The following is a 20,864-nucleotide window of genomic DNA, read 5'->3' on the forward strand; positions in this document are numbered from 1 at the left end:
AGATAGGTTGTAAATGACATCTTCACAATTATCCATTACAAACATTTTTGGACACTTATTGCACATAAACACCAAGGTAAGTCCAGGACATGCGATATAAGAGAGCAGTGTCCTTTCTATAAATGCTTTTACTCTTACTTAGTAGCCTGATAAGTAGTCAAAATTTTATAAAACACAATTACAATAGTTAGGCATAGAAGAAGAGTTTACAATACAATTGGAATTTGTCCCTTCATGATAACTTTTCAGTTAGTCTGAATCATTAATTCAAGAAGTATTTGAGTTCTTGCTACATGCCTGGCACAGTTCTTATGTTAGTCAAAGCAATGGCTTGACAATAAAATCCTTTGAACTTAGAAATTTTCTTCAAGCTCATTTGGAGCCAAATAAAATATTTTTGCCAGAGTTTTTAATGCAGCTATTTAATTTAGACACGTCAATGAGCTCTGACTACATCTGATATCAAAGCATCATAGTTTCTTGAATGAGTACTTTGTGAAGAGTATATTCATGAAGGGTATGCACTAAAACCTGCAGAGAAGCTTCTTTGCATAATGGAAGTAACACGGTTATAATAATGATAAGTAATAACATTATCTAACATTAATTACATAGCATTTACTACTAGGCAATGTTCTAAAGGTTTTACAAGTAATATCTCACAACACCACCATGTCTCAATACTAGATCTTATCTAATTTATAACTGATAAAATTATCTTCTTCCTGTTTCTTAAAAATTGTAAGAATGGTCCTGCCTTAATTCTTTTGCATTGGCTCTTCTTACTGTCTAAAATTTCCTTGACACAGAGAACCTTATAGCTTCTTTCTTCTTTCAAATGTTTGCTCAATCTTGTTCTCTCAACTGAGCATACTAAAAAGATGACCTGATTATTTCCTCTGCACACCATGCATCATTTTTAGTCTGTCTGTCCTACTAGAGAAGGATACAAAATAATAGGGATTTTTATCTGTGCCTTTTTTCCTCTTGGAAAGTGTCCAGAACATAAATTGTTGTATATAACTAGTCAGTAAGGGCCTGGAGCTTGAACCCAGCTCTGATGTCAGGGCCTTTGCTCTTTAAGATATAACTTCCCCAAGACTTGTGATTATTCAACTTTTGAACTTTTGTGTGGGAAGCCTCTGATTTTCTGCTGTTAAAAATAATGGAATTTACATTTTAAAACTTTAGAAACTATCAGAAATATGAATAAAACATCTCTTAGAAATTAATATTAATGGTAGCTTGACACTAAAAATATACATTGAATTTTAGTAGATCCTCCTTCCTTCATGGGACAAGTAAATTGTATTTATTCTAAAATCATGCAAATTAAATGTCACCAACTCCATGGTCATTCCTGACTTTGTGAACCCTGGTTAATTCCATTTCTGTCTACCCTTAAAACTTTATTTTCTCACTGAAGTAGTTTTAGTTCACCATTTAATGTATCTGTCACCCCAGTAGACATGTGCTCATCTTGAATATACAGATTATAATGTAGGTCCTGGGTAAATGTCTAATGAAAGTATGACTAGAGGAGTGCAGCTGGAGTTTAAGACTATTAAAAATGTGCTTCAAACTACCTTTCCAGAATTATCACTATATGTTGTTGTCTTGGATTTCTTTGCTTGCAAATGATAGAAGCCATAATTTAGAGTGGCTTAATCTGAAAGGAAATTATTGATCTTGCAGCTGAAAAGTTCCCGGAGATTAAAACATTAAGTCTAAAGGACAGGTACTGATAGATCCAGGTGTTTAAAATAATGTCTGTTATGCAACTGAGACAGAATTCAAGAATGTTGTTGAACAAATATGGTATTTAAAGGCATTGATTAAAATGAAGTTATTGGATAAAACCTTGGGACACTGTGATATTGAAAGGTAGGGTGGAAGAATAAGATCCAGCCACAGTGGGCTAAGAAGGAGAGGCCCACGAGGTTGGAAGAGATCAGGCAACTGTTGGGTCACTAAGGGGAAATGGTCACTGTGTTGAACACAGATTTGACTTTAGGGCTCTCACCCTTCACGCTCAGAGCTGAAATGGCACAGGCTGTGACAGAAACTTGATACCCAGCTCCACAGAGTAAGTCAATCAGTAGTACTGGGACCTTAACTAAGAAGAGGATGGAGAAGTTACACTTTGTGACCAACACCATAGGAACTCACACCTGAAACTGAAAATAGGATCAGTTTCATACAAAGCACGTGGACTCAGAATGAGGAAAGAGAATCTCTCACTCTACATTCTTTTTCACATCCTCCATTTGCTTGGAAAAAACTTCATATTATCCCTCAATATTTAAGCCTTACTGACATGTGAAGACTTGTATCAAACTTTCTGTCATGAATAGAGGAAAAAGAAATTCCCTCAATCCCTTTAGCCAAAGTATTCTCTCCTTTGAACAACATATCAAAGCAATATATCAGTATTCTCATAGAATTTAACACTTTCAGCCACAAATTATAGGGCATTATGTAAATATCTTCTCTCTTCTGCCAGCCAGTAAGTATTTAGAGAATAAAGGCTTCTGTGGCTCTCCTACGTAACTTAATTAAATAAATAACTCATAAGTTATTGAATTAAAGATGAGCTGTTCATCAACCTCCATTTGAAGTGGTTTGTCCATTTTTTCCCATTAATGTTGAAATTTTAGAAAATGAAAAACCTTATTATCTCTAAAATAAACATAATGAAATGCTCAACCCATAAATATACCTTTAAATGAACAAATATAATCCTTTTGATCCCATCACAAAATAAATGCAATGGTCTCAAGAAGTAGTGCATAGGAGTTAATAAATCCTCACTAGCTTTTGATTTTATTTCTTTGACATCTGGACATGCTTATACCATTGTCATGATGTACCTGGTGACATCAAGCAGCAGTAACTTTTATAAGTTGATATATTTGGCATCTATAACATGATTAGGCTTGTATAGTTTCAGAATTTAATAAGTTCTAATAAGAAAAATAAATTTTATGAAAACTTTTTAGTCTCATAAATATTATGTTTTAAAATAATGATAACCAAACATTTGTAATCATATATACAATCACTGATTTTAGAAAAAAGCTCATTAAAAGTAAATCTCAGAAGCTTATGAGTTAGCAATAGATGTGACTTTGTAAAACTGTAAAAAATCCAGACGTGTATTGATTTAATATCTGAGGGTTGTTATCTCTTCTATTTTCCCATGATTACATGCTTTTTTCTTCAAAGGCTCTGAATCAAAATAATTAGAGAGCAGATCATAATTTATTAATAACTGACAAATGGGGATTAGGGCAGAGTAATGCCAGGAAGACAAGGAACATAGCAACAACTAATTGCCCACTGTGGGAAGTAAACCGTCCTAGGAAACTGAACTTAAGAGGGTTACTGGCTCAATTGCTCAGCACCATTGAACATCGCACAGATCAAATATGTAAACATGCTGCAATGCTCAGGAAGTTATATTGAGGCAAACATTTCAAAGAAAATCTCATTTTATGGTACTGGAAACAACAGGTTAATACCACTCACTTGCAAAGGTAAAAATTATTTTAGTAAAGAATCAAATGACTTAGATTTCACCTAGTATGAAGCAAAGGGCAGGTCAAAAGCCTAACCACAAGAGCAAAATACACTTTTTGTCTAAAGCTCCATTTGCTCAAAGCTCCATTTCTCTAAGAATGTGATCCCTATCTGAAAGAGTACAGGCTGGCACTCCAGAAGACGCTGGGCTCTGGCGGAAGACCCTTCTAGGTTTCTGGGAATTTTACACATCTCTCAGAACCACAATAACACAGCCTTTCACAGGAACCTGATACCCAGCTCCACAGTGAAAATCAATAGCACTGCCCTATGCCAAAGGCTAGAACATCTATTCAACAAAAAAATCAGTTAATTTCCTGAGCCATGTCTGGAAGTATACTCATTGTTGAAAAATGAATCAAAGTGTCTCAGATGATTTTAAACATCAGCTAAAAGCCACATTTGTTCAAGATCTGTGCTTTATAAGGTCTTACATGAACCAGGAAAAAAAGAAAATGTTTCTAACTCAATCTCAAGCAGCTGAATTCTTTATTATGCCATTTGGAAGGACTGACTTTGTATACTGCTGATGGCTGTGATAGTTATAGTGATAAAAAGCATATTATATTTCAATTGATATGGTTAGGCTTTGTGTCCCCACCCAAATCTCATCTTGAATTATAATCCCTGTAATCACCTCGTGTCAAAGGAGAGACCAGGTGGAGGCAATTGAATCATGGGGGCAGTTTCCCCTATGTTGTTCTCATGATCCTGAGTGAGTTCTTACAAGAACTAATAGTTTTATAATGTGCTCTTCCCACTTTGCTTGGCACTTCTCCTTCTTGCTGCCTTATGAAAAACGTCCCTTGCTTCCCCCTCCACAATGATTCAGGATTGTAAGTTTCCTGAGGCCTCTCCACCCACTTTCTCTTATAAATTACCCAGTCTCCAGCAGTTCTTTATAGCAGTATGAAAACAAACTAATACACCAATTATTTTGCTTACCAAAATTCCCTTACTGTCTCTTACTCCTTGTTTCTCTCATTACTTTTTTCTCCTCTAATGTTTTAATCTCACAGAAAAATGGCATACTTTTATGTATTAAATATTAGTTATATCTGCTTTCATTGTCACACTGTGTTTTAGCCATCATTGTTATAGATAACAGTCTCAGTTAATTTTGTTGTTATTTTGGGACTCTTCCTTGTTGTTGTTTTGAAAACATATTATCATTTCTTCCTGTTTGCAAGATTGGGCACTGGAATCTGCATACCCATGATGGTTGCTGTTTGTTGAGTTCTTGCCCTGTGTTCATCTAAGTGATGGTTAGTAAGATATGGCCACAGGAAGAAACACAGAAGAGGCATAGGAAAACAAAGTTTATTATACTCATAGGTCCTAGAAACAGAAGATATGGCATGTCATGCAGGGCCATCAGAGAAACACCAGATTTTGGTCAGGAGGAAGAAGACAGGAGTGAGGGGAAAGTCTAGGAGAGAGCCTTTGTTGGTGTTTCTATGTGAAAGTAGATTGGCTAGTTTGAATAATTCTGGCAAACTTTGGGCTTATGGAAGAGGTCTCTAGTTGCCTGGAACCTGGGCCTGGGGGTTATTAAGGCAGGGTAATATTGCCTCCTGAAGTTAATGGGAGGCTAGAAAAGGTATTGCTCCAGATTGGTTAGTTTGCATCTCAAATACATGCTGTAGGCTAAGTACTTTGCTACTTCTAGGAACTGGCTAGCCATGAGAGGGGCAGTCTTTCCCCAGCCAGAGAGGTTTTCAAGATGTCAAAATATCATAATATACAGACAGAAAAAATATATAAAAAATAGAGTACTCTTGGACCAGGATAGATCGATAGGTTGAAAGGCAATGAAAGCCAAGAAATATAGTTGAAAGTTTAGTGTAGTTTTTTTTTTCCTGCTTACTACACCCCTACTTCCATCCAGAAGGCAAGATTTCATCAAGTTGGCAAGGTTTTATTTCTCTGTGGAAATTAATTGGGGAAAACCTCTGTTTCCCAAGTTTTTTCTAGGCTGTGTTCAGACCAACTTTGTAATTCTTCTTTAGTGTCCCTCCAGACAGACAATTCCATAGATTCAAATAGTCCCATGTACCTCACAAGTACCTCTTGCCTACCTCCAATAGTTCTCAATGCCTCTGATGTTGGAGAATCCTAGTGCTTCTCTGATATTGCTATGCCTATTCCCCTTGATTTTTCCTGAAGCAAATTGAATAGCCTTTGTTTAAACTGATCCTCTCCATAGATAATGCACAGATCCTGCCAACATTAAAGACCAAATAATCTATTATCTATGTTGAATTTCAATTGAAGTCATGTAGCTTTGATTGTTTAATCATTTAATTCAATTGTTTAATACATTTATTAATATTCTTAGTGTTTAATACAAAGAGAAACCTGTTTCAAAATATGGAGAAATATTACACATACAATGCAAAAGATAATCATAATGTGCAATTACAGAGAAAAGAGTTGAATCTTCAGAAGCATTAAAGAATATAAGATGAAGTCAAGTACTTTTTGTATTAATATTAATTTTTCCTAGATATACTGGAATTTTACCAAAAATCTGCAAAGCTAATGTTGTTTAAGAGATTTTTGGATATGCCAGCACCACAATGCTCTATTTTTAAGGATGCAAAGTTCAGTATAACTATTTAAGCAATATACACATTAAGCCTGCACAAGTATTCTGATTTTCCTAATCTGCTGCAAGGAAAAATATAAGGAATTGCCAATGTAGAGGTCCAATCTTCCTCAGACAACTTTTAAGATGAAATTCAGCCACTTAAATCATTAATTTCTATGTAATCATACCAAAGATGATCTAAAAATCCAACAAGGAATCATCAAATTAGCATCAATTCAATATTTACATGATAAGTGAATTAAAATTATTTACATAGGAATTTAGATGGACAAGTATGTAATAAACCAGTATTCTACATTTGTATGACTTCCATGCTTTTTGTAATACATAGGAACCTCTTAATGATTTGTTGTGTTGTTGATATCTGACTTTTCCTGACCTAGCCCTGTTTTACCTGTTCCAAATGTACATATTGCAGTCTTTTGGATTTACCTCTTCTCTAGTAATTTGGGAAGCAGTGGGCCAGGGTAAGGCTTTTTTTTTAAGCCTTAATGATGTATTATTAATCATTTCAAACCTGTGCTAGTGTATACTGTTGCTTTTCAGCCCCAATAGGGAAAAACCTACTTTAAAATATAAGTAGATGTGCGTTTTACCACCCTGTATCTTTCTGCCTAAGCCTTGGGGCTTCTAAATCTTCATCCAATAAATTGAAATGAGAAGGAACTTCTGTATATCTCAAATATCTGAATGGAGCTTGTGCCGTTAGCCCATTTGTTCCTATCAGTTTCCAAACCCAGGGTGACTGGATCCTGCTCCAGTGTCTCCAAGCCTTTGGACAGCGCCCCCAGCTCCAAGGAGGACTCTGAAATAACCCAGCTTGGAAGTCTGTTAGGGGATCATCTCAGTATAAACCAAATGTCCTAAGGTGAAAATCACTATCAATCCTGCTTCCACTTACCGCCCAACCCCCGCCCCCACTGCATTGTGCCTCCGTAGACTCCAAGTGCCCAGATTGCACCTGGATCACTCTAGCTATGTTCCAACATACTCTTAGAGGTTAGATTAATGGCCACGTCCTTAGATGAATGCCCTGATTTGCCGACATGACCAAGAGGTCTTGTTTCTTCCCTTTCCTATAAGTTTCAGCCCTTTTTTTTTTTTTACATTGCAGGTTACAAAGTTGGCAGAGTTAAGTCAATTGCCCTAATTTCTTACTAAGCTGCTATTTTTATTTAGGTATGCATTTCTTAATTCTTATTTTAAATTACAAAGAACGTAAAAGACAAAATTCAGAAAGAAAGTTAATCATACCACCAGAAGCAAACAGTATTGATATTTTGCCATATATATTTAAGATATCTGTTGTGCAGTTGAATTTTTAATTGGTAGTTTTGTTTTTTTTTACTTAACAATATAAAATTTATATGAGCAATTAAAAATATTTTAAAAGCAAAAGTTTAGTGTCTATTAGGTATGCTAATGTTTGATCTTTGTCATGAATGTTTTGCTCTGTGTGTGTATAATTGTTATTGTTTGAGAGGAAGATTTTGTGTGCCTCTGTGTGTGCTTGTTTTGTATTTTACTATTTCTGTCATTAATGTCCTTAGAACACATTCATAAAATTCAAAGTAAGGGTCAATGCATATGAATATTTTTAAGATTGTTTATACATATTGACAAATGGCCCTTCTGAACTACTGTACCAATTAGCATTCCCCTCAATGGTACATGATATTGGTAGTTCACAATCTAGAACATCGTTGCTTATTTAATAGGAGAAAAATAGCTGTGCATTTATAATTAAATTTATTTTTATTTTTAGATTTAATGAGATCATTCACTTATAAGCAAAAAGTATAGTCATTATCTGTTTTAACATCTGTTTTGCAAATTGCCTGAACAGGCTCTTTACCCATTAAAGCTAGTGGGGTTGTAGCACTTCACAGAGCAGAGCTATATTATTGAAAGTGTCAAATTTTGTGTTTTAGTAATGTTTATTTTGCATGGGATTTAAAAAAGTCTTTAAAATGTTAATTTTGTGTACGTGGGGATTTAAATTGATATTTTCCAAAGACTTATGTGAGTATTCCACAGCGGTTTTCACTCTCCTCCAAAAATCTTACAGGTTTCTACATGTAGCATGTACTAAATAAGCATCTACATGGGTATTATTTTGTCTCTGCTGGTTCTGGGCTGTGAAAGCCATTCTATTAATCTGTCTGATTTTTATCAGTATTACGTAAGTATAAATATTATAATATTAAAATATTTTTCAATGTTTGCTCAGGTAAATTCCTGTTGGAGATCATATATAGTCACAATTACAAATATTTTATAAAGGTACATTTTTGTGAATATAATCACACACATACATTTATACACAATTCAATGTATAAAGCAATTGTAACCATAATTAATCACTGTTATGTATACAATGTATTAAATATTTCACATTTATCACCAGTACAATATTTAATTTTAAATAATTATGGCAGCTATTATAATATGTGATTTTAATGCTACTGATCAATACTAATAAAAACAGAATGTAGTTGCATGGAATTTAAATAGTGTGATATGAAAATGTGACATTTAGCTTCCTCTTAAGTCATTCTAGAGTATGTTCAATTATCACAATAAGTTTATCACAAAATACACACATTCCTTGAGTTTTGATAATTTCAGTATATTGCCACAATTGCTTTTATTATTTGAGAGAGACATAATTAAATGGAAAGCTTAGTCTTTCTGATTTTTCCACCTTAAAAGTTTCATGCTGATAGATGTGATTCAATTTTAGAAAAATACTAGACAGACATAATGGAGGGAGCTAAAAAATGTACATATTTGACTTCTTTCCTTTACTCATTTTCTTCTTTTTTCGAACCACTCATATTTTTAATTGATGTTATTTTTTCATTAAATGAGTATTTAAAACTACTTTCAAAGCTGTGTTTATAAATGTTATTTATTTGAGCTGACAAAAACAGCGTCACTTATTTGCAACTTTATCTGCTTTCAAATTTTCTCTCTACTTTTCTCAAAATAATTTAAAACCTAAAATAGCTGAGCACAAATAGGTTCATCATGATAATCCTACGTTCTTTTCTAAGAGGCACCCGAGACAGACGTGTTTCAGCTGTGAAATGACTGGGAGAGGAAGAGCTCAGTGGAAGAAGCTTAGCAAATTTAGGCTTCTAGAAATGGAGGTAATTGATGTTTGCTCAGTGTAGGCATCGTTCTGCAGGAGTAAGAAACATGATTCAGTATGTTGTATATCAACACTATTATTATGCTAGAACAGAAATAAGATGGTCGTTGATTGCAAAGATGAATCCATATATTTTCCTTTTATTGAACTAGTAAAGATTATCTCTTCTGTGGAAATAAGCTGAAATCACCCAGCTGAGAACAAACACAGAGCATTTTTTCCACAGCTTACTACAGAAGAGGATCAGCCAACATCACATGCATTTGGTAGAGACCCAAAGGCAGGCAGGATAGCATAATAATGGGGAAAAAGAGAAGGCTTCAGTTAGGCCCAGATTTGGAGGTTGTTGGCATAGTGAAACTGGAAGTGGGCTACCTAAAATCAGGGCATCCCAGGTGATTTGGCTTCCTTTGTTTGATCCTAAATTGGAAATAGGGACCAAAAATTAGGGAAGTTTGCAGTTATTAAGTTCTAACCATTTGGTCTGATTGCTACAAAGGTTATGATTTGACTTCTTGGACCAGTTGCTATAGATTGTGGGTATTTGGAACAAATTGAGAAGAAATCAATATGAGAATAGAGTGTAAAATTATCTCTGCTTAAATGAATACAGAAATATTGATAGGGGAGTGGTAGATTTGAACTACACCTTGAGGGTGAAGATAAATTTTACTAGAGATGGTAGAGAGAGTATGATGGAAAAAGGCGCATAGGTATGAGTGCATATGGCATGTCCAGTTTCCTGTGACTCTTTAGCCCAATCTATTTGGCCTTCCACAGCCTCTCCTGTGTCCCTGCACAATCTTGTCTTCCATTCCTTCCTGACTCATTAATGGCAGGAACTTTCTTGTATACAAACCGATTTTTGAAAAATAAGGAAGTTAATTTTTACATGCACATGCACATCATACACATGCAAGATTTTCTTTGTAAAAAATTACATTTTTCCAGAATATGATAGTGTTTAATATTGTTTAGTTTTTATTGTGGCTTCAAATGGGAATATGGCATACATGATTCATATCATACATATTTTTTATATTATGAATCACTGAGAAGGCATTCAAGAATGTTAAAACCACACCTTTACTTCCCCCTACCCATTTTCTTACTTTTAAACAAATATTAGAAGAGATGTCCAAAGGTCTGAGTCACTGATTTATAATAAGTTGGTAGGAAGATGCCATTACTCCTTCAGATTGGCCAATATTATGACCAGGGCATTATTGAAGTCTTCTAAAATAGGATATGCACTCTACAGTGAGCTCAATAAAATCCATCATCCCAATGATAAAAATAGCGTTTCTTAATATTTCTTTTCTTGCTTTGTTTTTACCAGTAGCAGTGAAAGTGATAATGGTGGTAGCAGTGGTGATTGTGGTTTTGTTCTTCAAGAAACACAGGAAAGATTTTTAGGAGTGGACATAACTCTTTCTAACCTGTTATTGTTGCCACTAATATCATGTCCAGGCCTTTCATAATTATTGGAAATATTAATTGGGAGAGCAAAGAAGAAACTACACCTGACTTTAATTTTCTTAATGGAATTGGACCTGATTAATGTATGTGTGTGTGTCTATATATCATATATACATCATGATGTATATACATCATTATTGAAGTCTTCTTCATATCATATATATGATATAGATGTTTTTAATACTTTATATGCATATAATTTATATATATAAATTTTGTATATAATTTGCATACATATGATGTAGATATAAATTATGTTTAATTATTTATAATCTCTCTATATATATACATACTTACCAAAGAACGTATTATTTTTAAGCACCTCCAGGCGCTTTTGAAGTTTCTACTTACATGCAGGCCATTAATATGCTAATTACAAGCCTTTCCCTTTTATTCATTAAGTAAATTCCCAAAGAACTATTATAATACACATCAATTCAATACAATACGTATTTATAGAGTACCTCTTGGATCAGTGTTTCTCAACCTGGAGAAAATTTAGAATCAACTTACAGATTTTGAAAAATAATGATGTTTGAGTTCCACAATCAAGATGTTCTGATTTAATTATTGTAAGGCCTGGACTTTTGTTTTTAAGCTTCCTTGTTGATTCTAATCTGTAGCCAGGTTTGGAACCACTGTATTGCACATGAGTAGAGAACTGTTGTTATATAATTTCTTCACTCTTAAAGAATAGCATATAGATTTTCAGTAAATGTTTACTAATAATGAGAATGACTGTATCTTCTACTGCAGCAAAAAGTTTACGAAAGTTGGTTAATATTTGATAAAATTTATTTTGAGTTCAAATATATATTGGAATAAGCAAATTGTATCTAACACGTTTAATAACATTTGCTAATTGAATCAATTCCTTTACCTGTGGCATTCCTGGAGGAAGAACTTAATGTTTTATGATGATCTCTGGCCCATTAGAATAATGAAATGAAGTAAAAACACAGAGTCATTATTAAAGTATAGCTTGAAAAAAAATAATTGAAGTGTTTTCTAAATATGTCTCACCTCAAGTTTTTTTCTGCTTTCATTTAGTTTGATATTTCTAGGTCCTAATAGGTTTTTTTAGAGTAAGAAATAAGGAGAGTGTCTGATTACAATGTTAATATGAATTAGTTTTTGTTTGTTTGTGTTTTTGACTTTTTCCTTAAGATGAATAGCTGCACAGAAGACACTTAGATTTGTACAATTTCCAGGATTTTTCAAAGAAATTCATGATAAGTGCATAATTTATTTAAGGTGCACCTCAGTCATTTATGTGATTTAATCTCTATTTAAAACATGCATTTAAATAATGTGGTAGAGTTTGGGTCACCAAGTATTTTTAAGGTATTGATATTTTAATGTTGAAGGTGCGTGCCTCTTTGATTCCTAGTGAGGGCTCTCTTACCACCTTGCAGAAGGTTGCCTTCTTGCTGTGTCTTTATATGGAGGGAAGGGGCAAGGGAATTCCCTCAAACCTGTTTGATAAGAAAACTGACCTCATTCAAGAGGGCTGGGCACTTATGATCTTATCAACTTCCAAATGCCCTACCTCGTGAAATCATCACTTTTGAGGTCAAGACTTCAACATATAAATTTGGTGGAAACACATTTAGTACTACGCAGTTTTGCATCCTGAAATATTTTAAGAAATGTATAAAACTATTAACATTGTAGTGTGAATTACAAGTGAACAATTTATTCAGTGTTATTTGGTTAATATTAGCTATGTGTTTAAATTCTTTTTAATCATTTACAAACTCATGGCCTTTAATGAAATATATTGCAATAAGTATCATTATTAGATTTGTTTAAATTTTTTTTGAAATGAGTAAGTACAACTTTTAAAAAATGAAATTAGGGTGAACCAAAAATTTTTCCATAATGCAATTAATGTAACATTTCAGCACAATGTCTCTTACACATTTGACATATGCCTATGCCATCATTTTACTTTTCTTCACACTGATTTTTACCTAATTTTAAAAAATTTAATATTATAGCATATTTACATTAATTGCTTCATAGACTCCACATATATACTTTGGTTTACTGAACAAATATTTTATCATTTAGTTGCTTTAAAATCGATGCTCAGCCTTATGTATACTACAAATAATATACATGATAATAATATAGCTCACTCTTTGCCCTAAGACTGTCTTATTATAGTAATATCACTTAAAAACTTTCTAAGTGCTGACTGTGAGCCCCACACAGTACAGAGAGCTTGACATATATGATCAAACTCATTCTTCAAAGCAACCCTGTGTGGTGTAGGTTTTATTATCTCATTTCATCAGTGACTAGATTTTTCAAAGCTGTGCATCCATCTAGTAATGCATATATTCAAGACTGCTTCTAGTTTGACTACAAACCCCATGATCTAACCATTTTGTGAAACAATAGGGCCACAGCATGAGAACATTGTATTGCTTTTTGATAGGTTTGGAATATTGTTTTCTGAAGGGTTGGTGCCACTTTTCAGTGTCACTCGCCACACATAAGAACACTAGCTCCATTCTGTTTTCTCTAACACTGAATATCATTGTTTGTTGTTAATTTAATTTAAAGAGGAAAATGATGCAGCCTTTTAGTTTTCTTCCTTTGTTACAAGTAAAATAAAAATATTTTCTATGTAATTCAAGTACTTCGTTTGTGAAAGTACTCTTCTTGCTTTTTTCTCATTTATCTGTTGACATCTTAGTGTTTTTCTTATCCAATTCTATGATCTCTTGTTTAAGAATTTAAGTCATAATTTATCCATAGCCTGCAGTCTTGCTTCTCTGTTCTAGTATCTTTGAGAATTCCTTCCCTAGAGGAATGATCACCTTGCTTCCATAGGAGGGAGGTTATCATACTTACAAAGACACACTTCATACCTATATTGATCAACTCTGTGTAAGAGCTGGCTAAAGTAATTTTATTTGAATCTTCTTTGGGTCTGAAAAGATTATGCTATCATATTTTAATCTGCTGAAGGACAAATGGAAATATCTTGTTAAAACAAAGATCTACAGTTTTTTATTATAAGCCAAAAGGAGCTAAGCTATTTTAAACTTGGATTAAAACAATCTTGTTATAGCTGCATGCAGTTATGTACAGCATTCTAGGTACTAAACACCGATGGGAATACAGATGTAGACTGTGTTGAATCAGAGCTCACAGAGAAGATTGCTTGCTATTTCTAGCACATTTTGGTTTCTATTTCTAAATCATCTCTGAGGCTGCTAAGCATTAACCTGTACTTATCTGCGTATTTATTGGTTGAGGGAAAAATATGTTTTTTATACCATGTGATGTCAAGCTGTTACTGTGAAAGCGTCTTCAGAAATTATTTTAAAAGTTTGTTTGGGGGCCATTATTAAACTTCAGATGTTCATAGAAAAGTAACTTCAGTTTTAGTTTTCTTAATATTAATGCAAAGTATTATCTAATCACCAAATCCTTAGAAAATTTATTTTGTGGAAATGATTTTTTAAATTACATTGGCCATTATGTATTTATATTAGTTAATCTGAATGTAATTTTTATTTAGTTCTATTATGGATAATAATATTTAGTCTAGTAATGTCATATCAATTATGAAAAATATAAATTACTCTGAGCTAATGAGAATCTATTCTGTCACATCGATTATGATAAAATTAAGAGTAATAGCTAACACTTTTCCTCCAAAATATTTGACATATCAGACACTGATCAAAGTAAAATATGTGTATTCTCTCACTTTATTTTCACAAAACCTATGAGAAAAATATCTATTTTTGTCACCATTTTATAGCTGTCAACCTAAATAGGAAAGGTTAACCAAATTATCTAAAGCAATTTTTATGTCACCTTAAAACAAATACAGTAAAATAGAAGTAAAATTATTTAATTTTATATTGTTCTAGGTTTTTAAATCAAATTTTATTGAAATTATAAAGTAGAATTCTAATGATACGTAAGTTGGTTTAGATTCTTGGATTTGGTGTTATAGTGAATTCCGTGTGAGTGTATGTGTGTGTGTGTGTGTGTGTGCATACTTATTCATAAGACACAAAGCTTATTTTTTTTAATTAAGATAACTTTATAAAATGTTATTATTTTTGGAACTGTTTATGTGTTTCTTGACACATTTATTTCACTGACCAAGTGTTAGACCAATCCTATGAGATAATAGCCAATCACGGTGCAGTTATTGTTTACCCATGCACAATTCTCTATGAATTTATAAACTGTGCACACTTTCAACTAAAAGGATATTTGTACTTTATTAGGAAATGGCATCTTTTTTCCTCATTAACAAACAATTGGATACATTTGTTAACAACCAATAATTGTTCATTTTTTTTGTTGGGTTGAAACTGCTGTTTGAAATGACCCCATATCTGCAGACTTTCTATATTAGTAGATATCAGTAAATTGAGGTAATTTTATTATTAGTTAATACCAATTATGGTAAAACATTGACTGCTTACAAGTGTCATTCACTGTGTTTAAACCATACAGAAAAAAGAAAGAAAGAAAGAAAGAAAGAAAGAAAGAAAGAAAGAAAGAAAGAAAGAAAGAAAAAAACAAGCAAACAAGAGCAGTCATTCTCATCTCAGAAAACTAGCAGTCTAACAAAGGAGGGCAATCAGTTTTTAAAGGGCCAGATATTTGATTTAGGCTTTGTAAGCTCATACATTCTTTGCCCCAACTCCTCAACTCTGCCACAGTAGCACTGAAGAAGCCATAAACAGCAAGCAGTGAGTGTTCCAATAAAATTGTATTTACAAAAACAAGTAGTGAACTGGATTTGGCCCTTGCTCTGTGAAAGAGTAAAGGCAGACCCAGAGCACGCCAAACGCAGTCAAGAGATCCTTATTAGCACAGTCAGGTCAGGTGGCGCAGAGAGAGAGAGTGCTGTTGGGGTGGGATATTTATATCTCTTAGGGCTACGTGGGTATCGATGATTGGGTCTGGGGGGCGGGCCTGGGATGAGCGTGGGGAGCGGGAGGTGTTATTTTCTTATTGGGTCTTTCTTGGCGGGTTTAACATTGCGTCACGTGTGGAGAGGGAGGAAGAACCCGGAACTGTCGCCATCTTGTGGTACCTTACGTGTCTGCGCCACCCAACCGCCAATCTGAGTGTTGCAATGAGGCAGAAGTGGTAGGAAAGTTAACTTATATAAAATTTTAGTAACTGTTGGAGACATTAATGCAATAGGTGTTATTGTAAAGAAGTATATCAAGATCTGCCAAAATACTTTACAGATGTATTAACTACTCTTTGATTGTTTTAATAATCTGATATACTGTAACTCTGACTCTCAATATCTCTACAGTGAAAATAATGATTTGGCATATTCTTTAAAATATAATAAATAGACAAATTGGAAAAAATGTTATGTAGCAATTTTTAATTAGAATTTCATTTTAGTGACAGCAGTCAAATCCTCAGACATTTAGTAGTACTACAAATTAAAATATTGTCAGTGCTACAAAAGAAAATATATAAAAATTGTCTACTTTTTCTTTGAAAAGATCTATTGGAATTTTATTTGGAAATAATCATCTGTCTTCATTAGTGTTTGCAAATTTATTGGAAGTTTATGTTTTGTTTACTTTTTTTGATATAAAATAGAATAGATACATTTCTAGAAATGAAAGTTCAAAACAGATTTAAAATGAAAGCCTGGACCTGCTGGTATATCGTATCTCTGCTGAGCTCACATTATAGTTCCGTTGAGGTCACTGTGAATGCTATTCATTTAAAAAACACTTAGAATTGAATGCATTGAAGCACTAAATAACATGTCTTTTATTATGCCATCAGTTTACATGTTTTCTATCAATAAAGTGCATTTTATAAAATAGTTTACTTTGTATTTCCTGGATTTATTACTATGAATATGTGGAAAAATTAAAAGAATCTTGAGTGTTGCAATATCTGGAAAAATGCATGTATTCTGTATAGTTTGCTTTTTTATATAGCAACTGCTCTGAAAATATATATCTGGAGATAAAGCTTTTGAATCTGGAAATGTAAAATTAAATTGGTAGGCTTCACTAAGTGATTTGGGAAGTTATGTTAGCCTAACATTTTCAATAGGCTGTGATAAGTAATACCACAGGCATAAGAAATCAGTGGGTCACATGAGAACGTCTTTATACTCTTTGCAAGGTTGTAGGTAATGTGCGAAACATGTATTTAAAGGGCTATGAGGATTTCTTCCGATGTAAATTTTGAGGGAATTTCTGAGGAGAGATATATTAAAATGGGCTTACGTCTTTATTTATATGTCTATATTAATTGCATACAATTAATTCAAATATATTGGCTCATGACATTTCCTACTGGATAACCATTTTAAGCCAAATCAAAATAACAATTCACTACAACTCTATATTTCTTAAATCCATAAAATGCTTCTTAATTTGAAAGGCACGGTGGAAAAAAATTAATTGTATGCATTTAGAGGTTTCTGATTTTGAAAAGGAAAGCAGACACCTGAGTACAGTCATAGTGTCTTTATGCTATATTTCAGGGAGTGGGATCTCTTCCTTATCTTGGGCTCTCTTGTTTGCTTTTCAGTTGCTGCGAATGTGGCTGTGGGAGGGCTTCTTCCCTGTGCGCTGTTGCCCATCCAAGCCTAATATGGTTAGTGTTCCCTCCCACTTTCACTCCTATGTGATGTCCACCTATATGTATTACCGTTGGCATTCCTTTTCTTTCTCCATTTGTGTACATTTGAGTAGAATAAAGCTGGCTCCCCAAAGTGAATCCTAACAAGTGATTTCACAATGGATTATTTCAAATAAATATTATACATATGGCACATCATCCCTATGTCAAACATTCATACGTCTCTTCTGAGGCTTTTACTGTGGTCCTGATTTAAACTAGGGAGTTATGAGATTATAGTTCTATGTTCTACATTTAACATGTCACCGTTTTTGTTGTTCCATGAATTAAAAATCATGTCACACGTGGAAGTAGAATGCTACTTCTGTCAAGGCAAAATCACCTTTTCTGTTTCCCAAAACCATGGAATGACCACAATATAACTTGGATCTTCTATTGTCATATCATTGTGAATACATGTGGCACTGGAAAACAAAGATACATGTAATTTCAAATGGTTTACCTAATTATATTAAGCTTGAATTATTACAGATACTAGAAGTGATATTCTCACTCTGATGTCAATGAAGTAGAAAATATGCACATTTTTCAATCAGTGTCCAAATGGCATACTCTTAATTATTTATAAATACAAATCCTAAATATACATCTGGGGTTATGATTATTCACAGATGTATTGGAACTCCTTCACAATGGGAGCTACTTTGTGAAAAGTGACATACTCCAGATAATTTATTTCTAGACTAAATAGCCTAAATCCTTGCACTATTGTACCCAGTGTCATTGGTAGTCAGAATTTGCCAAGAAAAGATTTCTAATGCATATTAGAGAACTATAGAGTTTCCTAGGGGCTTTTTAAATTGTTAGATGTATTCTCTAGGTATAAAGTAATTTTTGTTGCTTAAAACATTGTGTGTGAATGAGTGTATACAGATGTGCAAATGTGAGAAGTGGTGGAATGGCTGCCAATGATCTGAGAAGAAGAGAGAGTGAACAAACACAGAATGATGTAATTTAGAAATATTTTTGTCAATTTCCTAAAAATTTTGAATTTGGAGAAAGTTTTAAAGTTTAATATGAAGGTAAAGATTTGTTCCAAATAACACGGGAAATTCTTATGAGCATGGGACTTCAGTGTCAAACCAAATACAAACTAAAATCTGGCAAAAGCTATAGTATAAAGTTTGGCTTTATACTGTGTGTGTGTGTGTGTGCGTGTGTGTGTGTGTGTGTGTGTTTCTGTGCTATGAAAAACTAAAAATGGTCATTGAATTGTCTATTCTACTTTAGTGTCAATTATAGTTGTTAACATAGATAAATTATCTCTGAAGCAGAATAAGCAGAATTTACAACTTAGAAAAGAACATTGATATTGATGCCTTACCTTGAACTACATCTCAAAAATGCTTCAATGGAAGTGTGAACATTTATGAGTCCATGGCTTTGAAAGTATTGGAAAAGGCTAGCTTTAGCCAGATTGAAGTTTTTGATTTAAAAAGATAGGATCTTTTTCTACTGTATTTTTGGCTTCAGGTGGTTTATAAAACAAATAGAAGAAAAGAAGGAAAATAGAAGGACAGAATTCTTATTTTACAAAGAACACACCAGTAAACTGAAGATGACAATATCTTTCTTCCAATAATGTTAGAAATTGTGAAGGCAGTGAGTTTGTTTGTATATGTGCAGTATTTGCCTGTGTGTGTGTTTGTAAAAAAAAAAAAAAAAAGATTTAGCCACAAATGCATTTGGGCACTCAGCAAAATGCTACCAATCTTCATGGAAAGACTCCTGGAAAAGCTGGAAATATTAAAAAATATGTTCTTGGTAAAATAAAACAAATTAAAGCCGAAGAAACAAACTTTAACTGAGCTTATATAAACAAGAAAAAAGTTGTCCAAGATTTTTACTGGGTAGGAATCAGAACTAAAAATGCTTTATTGCTATATTTTGTGAAGTTTCTTTTATAATTTCAAGTTACTACAAATTTTCTGTTAAGGATGGCATTTGTTTACAGTAAAGCACTAGGAAGAAAACAACCTTATCTAATAAATATTAAGAGCTGAGAAGAATCATTTATCTAGGAGAGTCAGTAAAATACTAAGAAATCTGAAATCCTGTCACCTAATTTTGCATGTCTCATCATGCCAGCATTTCCAGTCACCATGTCACGAATTTTCAAAAACATTCTATCATCATCATTTGTTAACAGACACATTTGCAGTTGTAGAACAGAAATGTGTAGACATTTTTAATCTTAGAATTCCATTGTTTTTCATGTCTTGAAAGATCACTCATGAAAATATATGTGGTTAGTTTTGACTTTAATATAATATGATACATATACATTAAAACTGGCCATTGTAAATGCATTGACTCTTAGAAATACCCTGGATAACGTGTGGAAATTTAGGGTTCCAAAGAACATGGTTTCAAAACCGTTCGTCTCGATTCTTGGCTCAGCAATTCCATCGTGTGGACACTTTTCCAAGGCTCTGAGATTCTGATTTTTAATCTATCATATTTCCCACCAGGAAACCACATCCATCATTTAAAAAATACATGGTGTGCCATTTATAAGACGATATTTGTAATTACATGTTGCCTTTTTAAATCCTTTTATCTCAAATTATTTGCATCAGTATAGTTGCCTGCTTGCTTTGTTGTGGCATTCATAAACATAATGTAATATTCCAAATGTTCTCCCTGCTTTGACTGAAATCTACCCAGTGATAAAAGCCATTTCTGTACTATTTCTGAATGAAACTCAGATGCCTAAAGTTTAAGCTCCATATCCCCAAGGCTGCCCACATTTTTAGCAAAGGTATTGTTTAAGTTGCCATTGCCTTTATTGTCATCTCAACCAGCTTAACGTTCTAATCATAGTTTTACTTCTCAAAAAGAAAATCTGTTTTTATAAACAACCAATTTTGAGTTGATGGTTTTAATGTAATAATGTCTGTACTTTCTAATGTTACCCTTTATCCCCAAATATTCATCTGTGTTTCTGCTTACAGAAACCAATGTGTATTGATAGCATAACACTTATTATAAATCCATCTAAAATATCCCATAGTCCCAAAGTAGCCATTTTTTGCATTTCTTAAATTCAAATGAGTCAGATTATTTTCTTCATTCACTGGGTTTCATGCTTTTCAGTGTCTTCATATTATTTACTACATCCTCTGAGGGATTTAAGTGGCAAGGGAAAAGCAGTCACTATTTTGAAAATAGAGATGTTAAATTCTTATTTTATGCATTTACCTATTATGTGATCTGTAGATAATAAACTTTATTTTAAAAGACTTTTTTAATTTTAAAAATATTTTAAATCAGAGACATAATAAATGAACTCTAGTGTATCTCATAATTCAGACATACAATTCAGAGATTAAAAACAAAATCCAAACGAAACAAATTTCTCTGGCCAAAGGA

At 33.2% G+C, this 20,864-nt stretch overlaps 1 protein-coding gene across 1 annotated transcript in view; it reads left to right on the top strand.

The window, feature by feature from the left end:
• The window catches only part of EPHA5 (EPH receptor A5), a 173,826-nt gene that overhangs the window by 99,433 nt on the left and 53,529 nt on the right, over positions 1-20,864 (top strand). Inside the window, exon 6 of the mRNA XM_030818860.1 lies at positions 17,382-17,447. Within this exon, the coding sequence (XP_030674720.1) occupies positions 17,382-17,447 (66 nt within the window). The remainder of the gene's footprint in view (positions 1-17,381; positions 17,448-20,864) is intronic.

The sequence above is a fragment of the Nomascus leucogenys genome, chromosome 9 (assembly GCF_006542625.1).
Source record: "Nomascus leucogenys isolate Asia chromosome 9, Asia_NLE_v1, whole genome shotgun sequence".
Taxonomy (NCBI): domain Eukaryota; kingdom Metazoa; phylum Chordata; class Mammalia; order Primates; family Hylobatidae; genus Nomascus; species Nomascus leucogenys.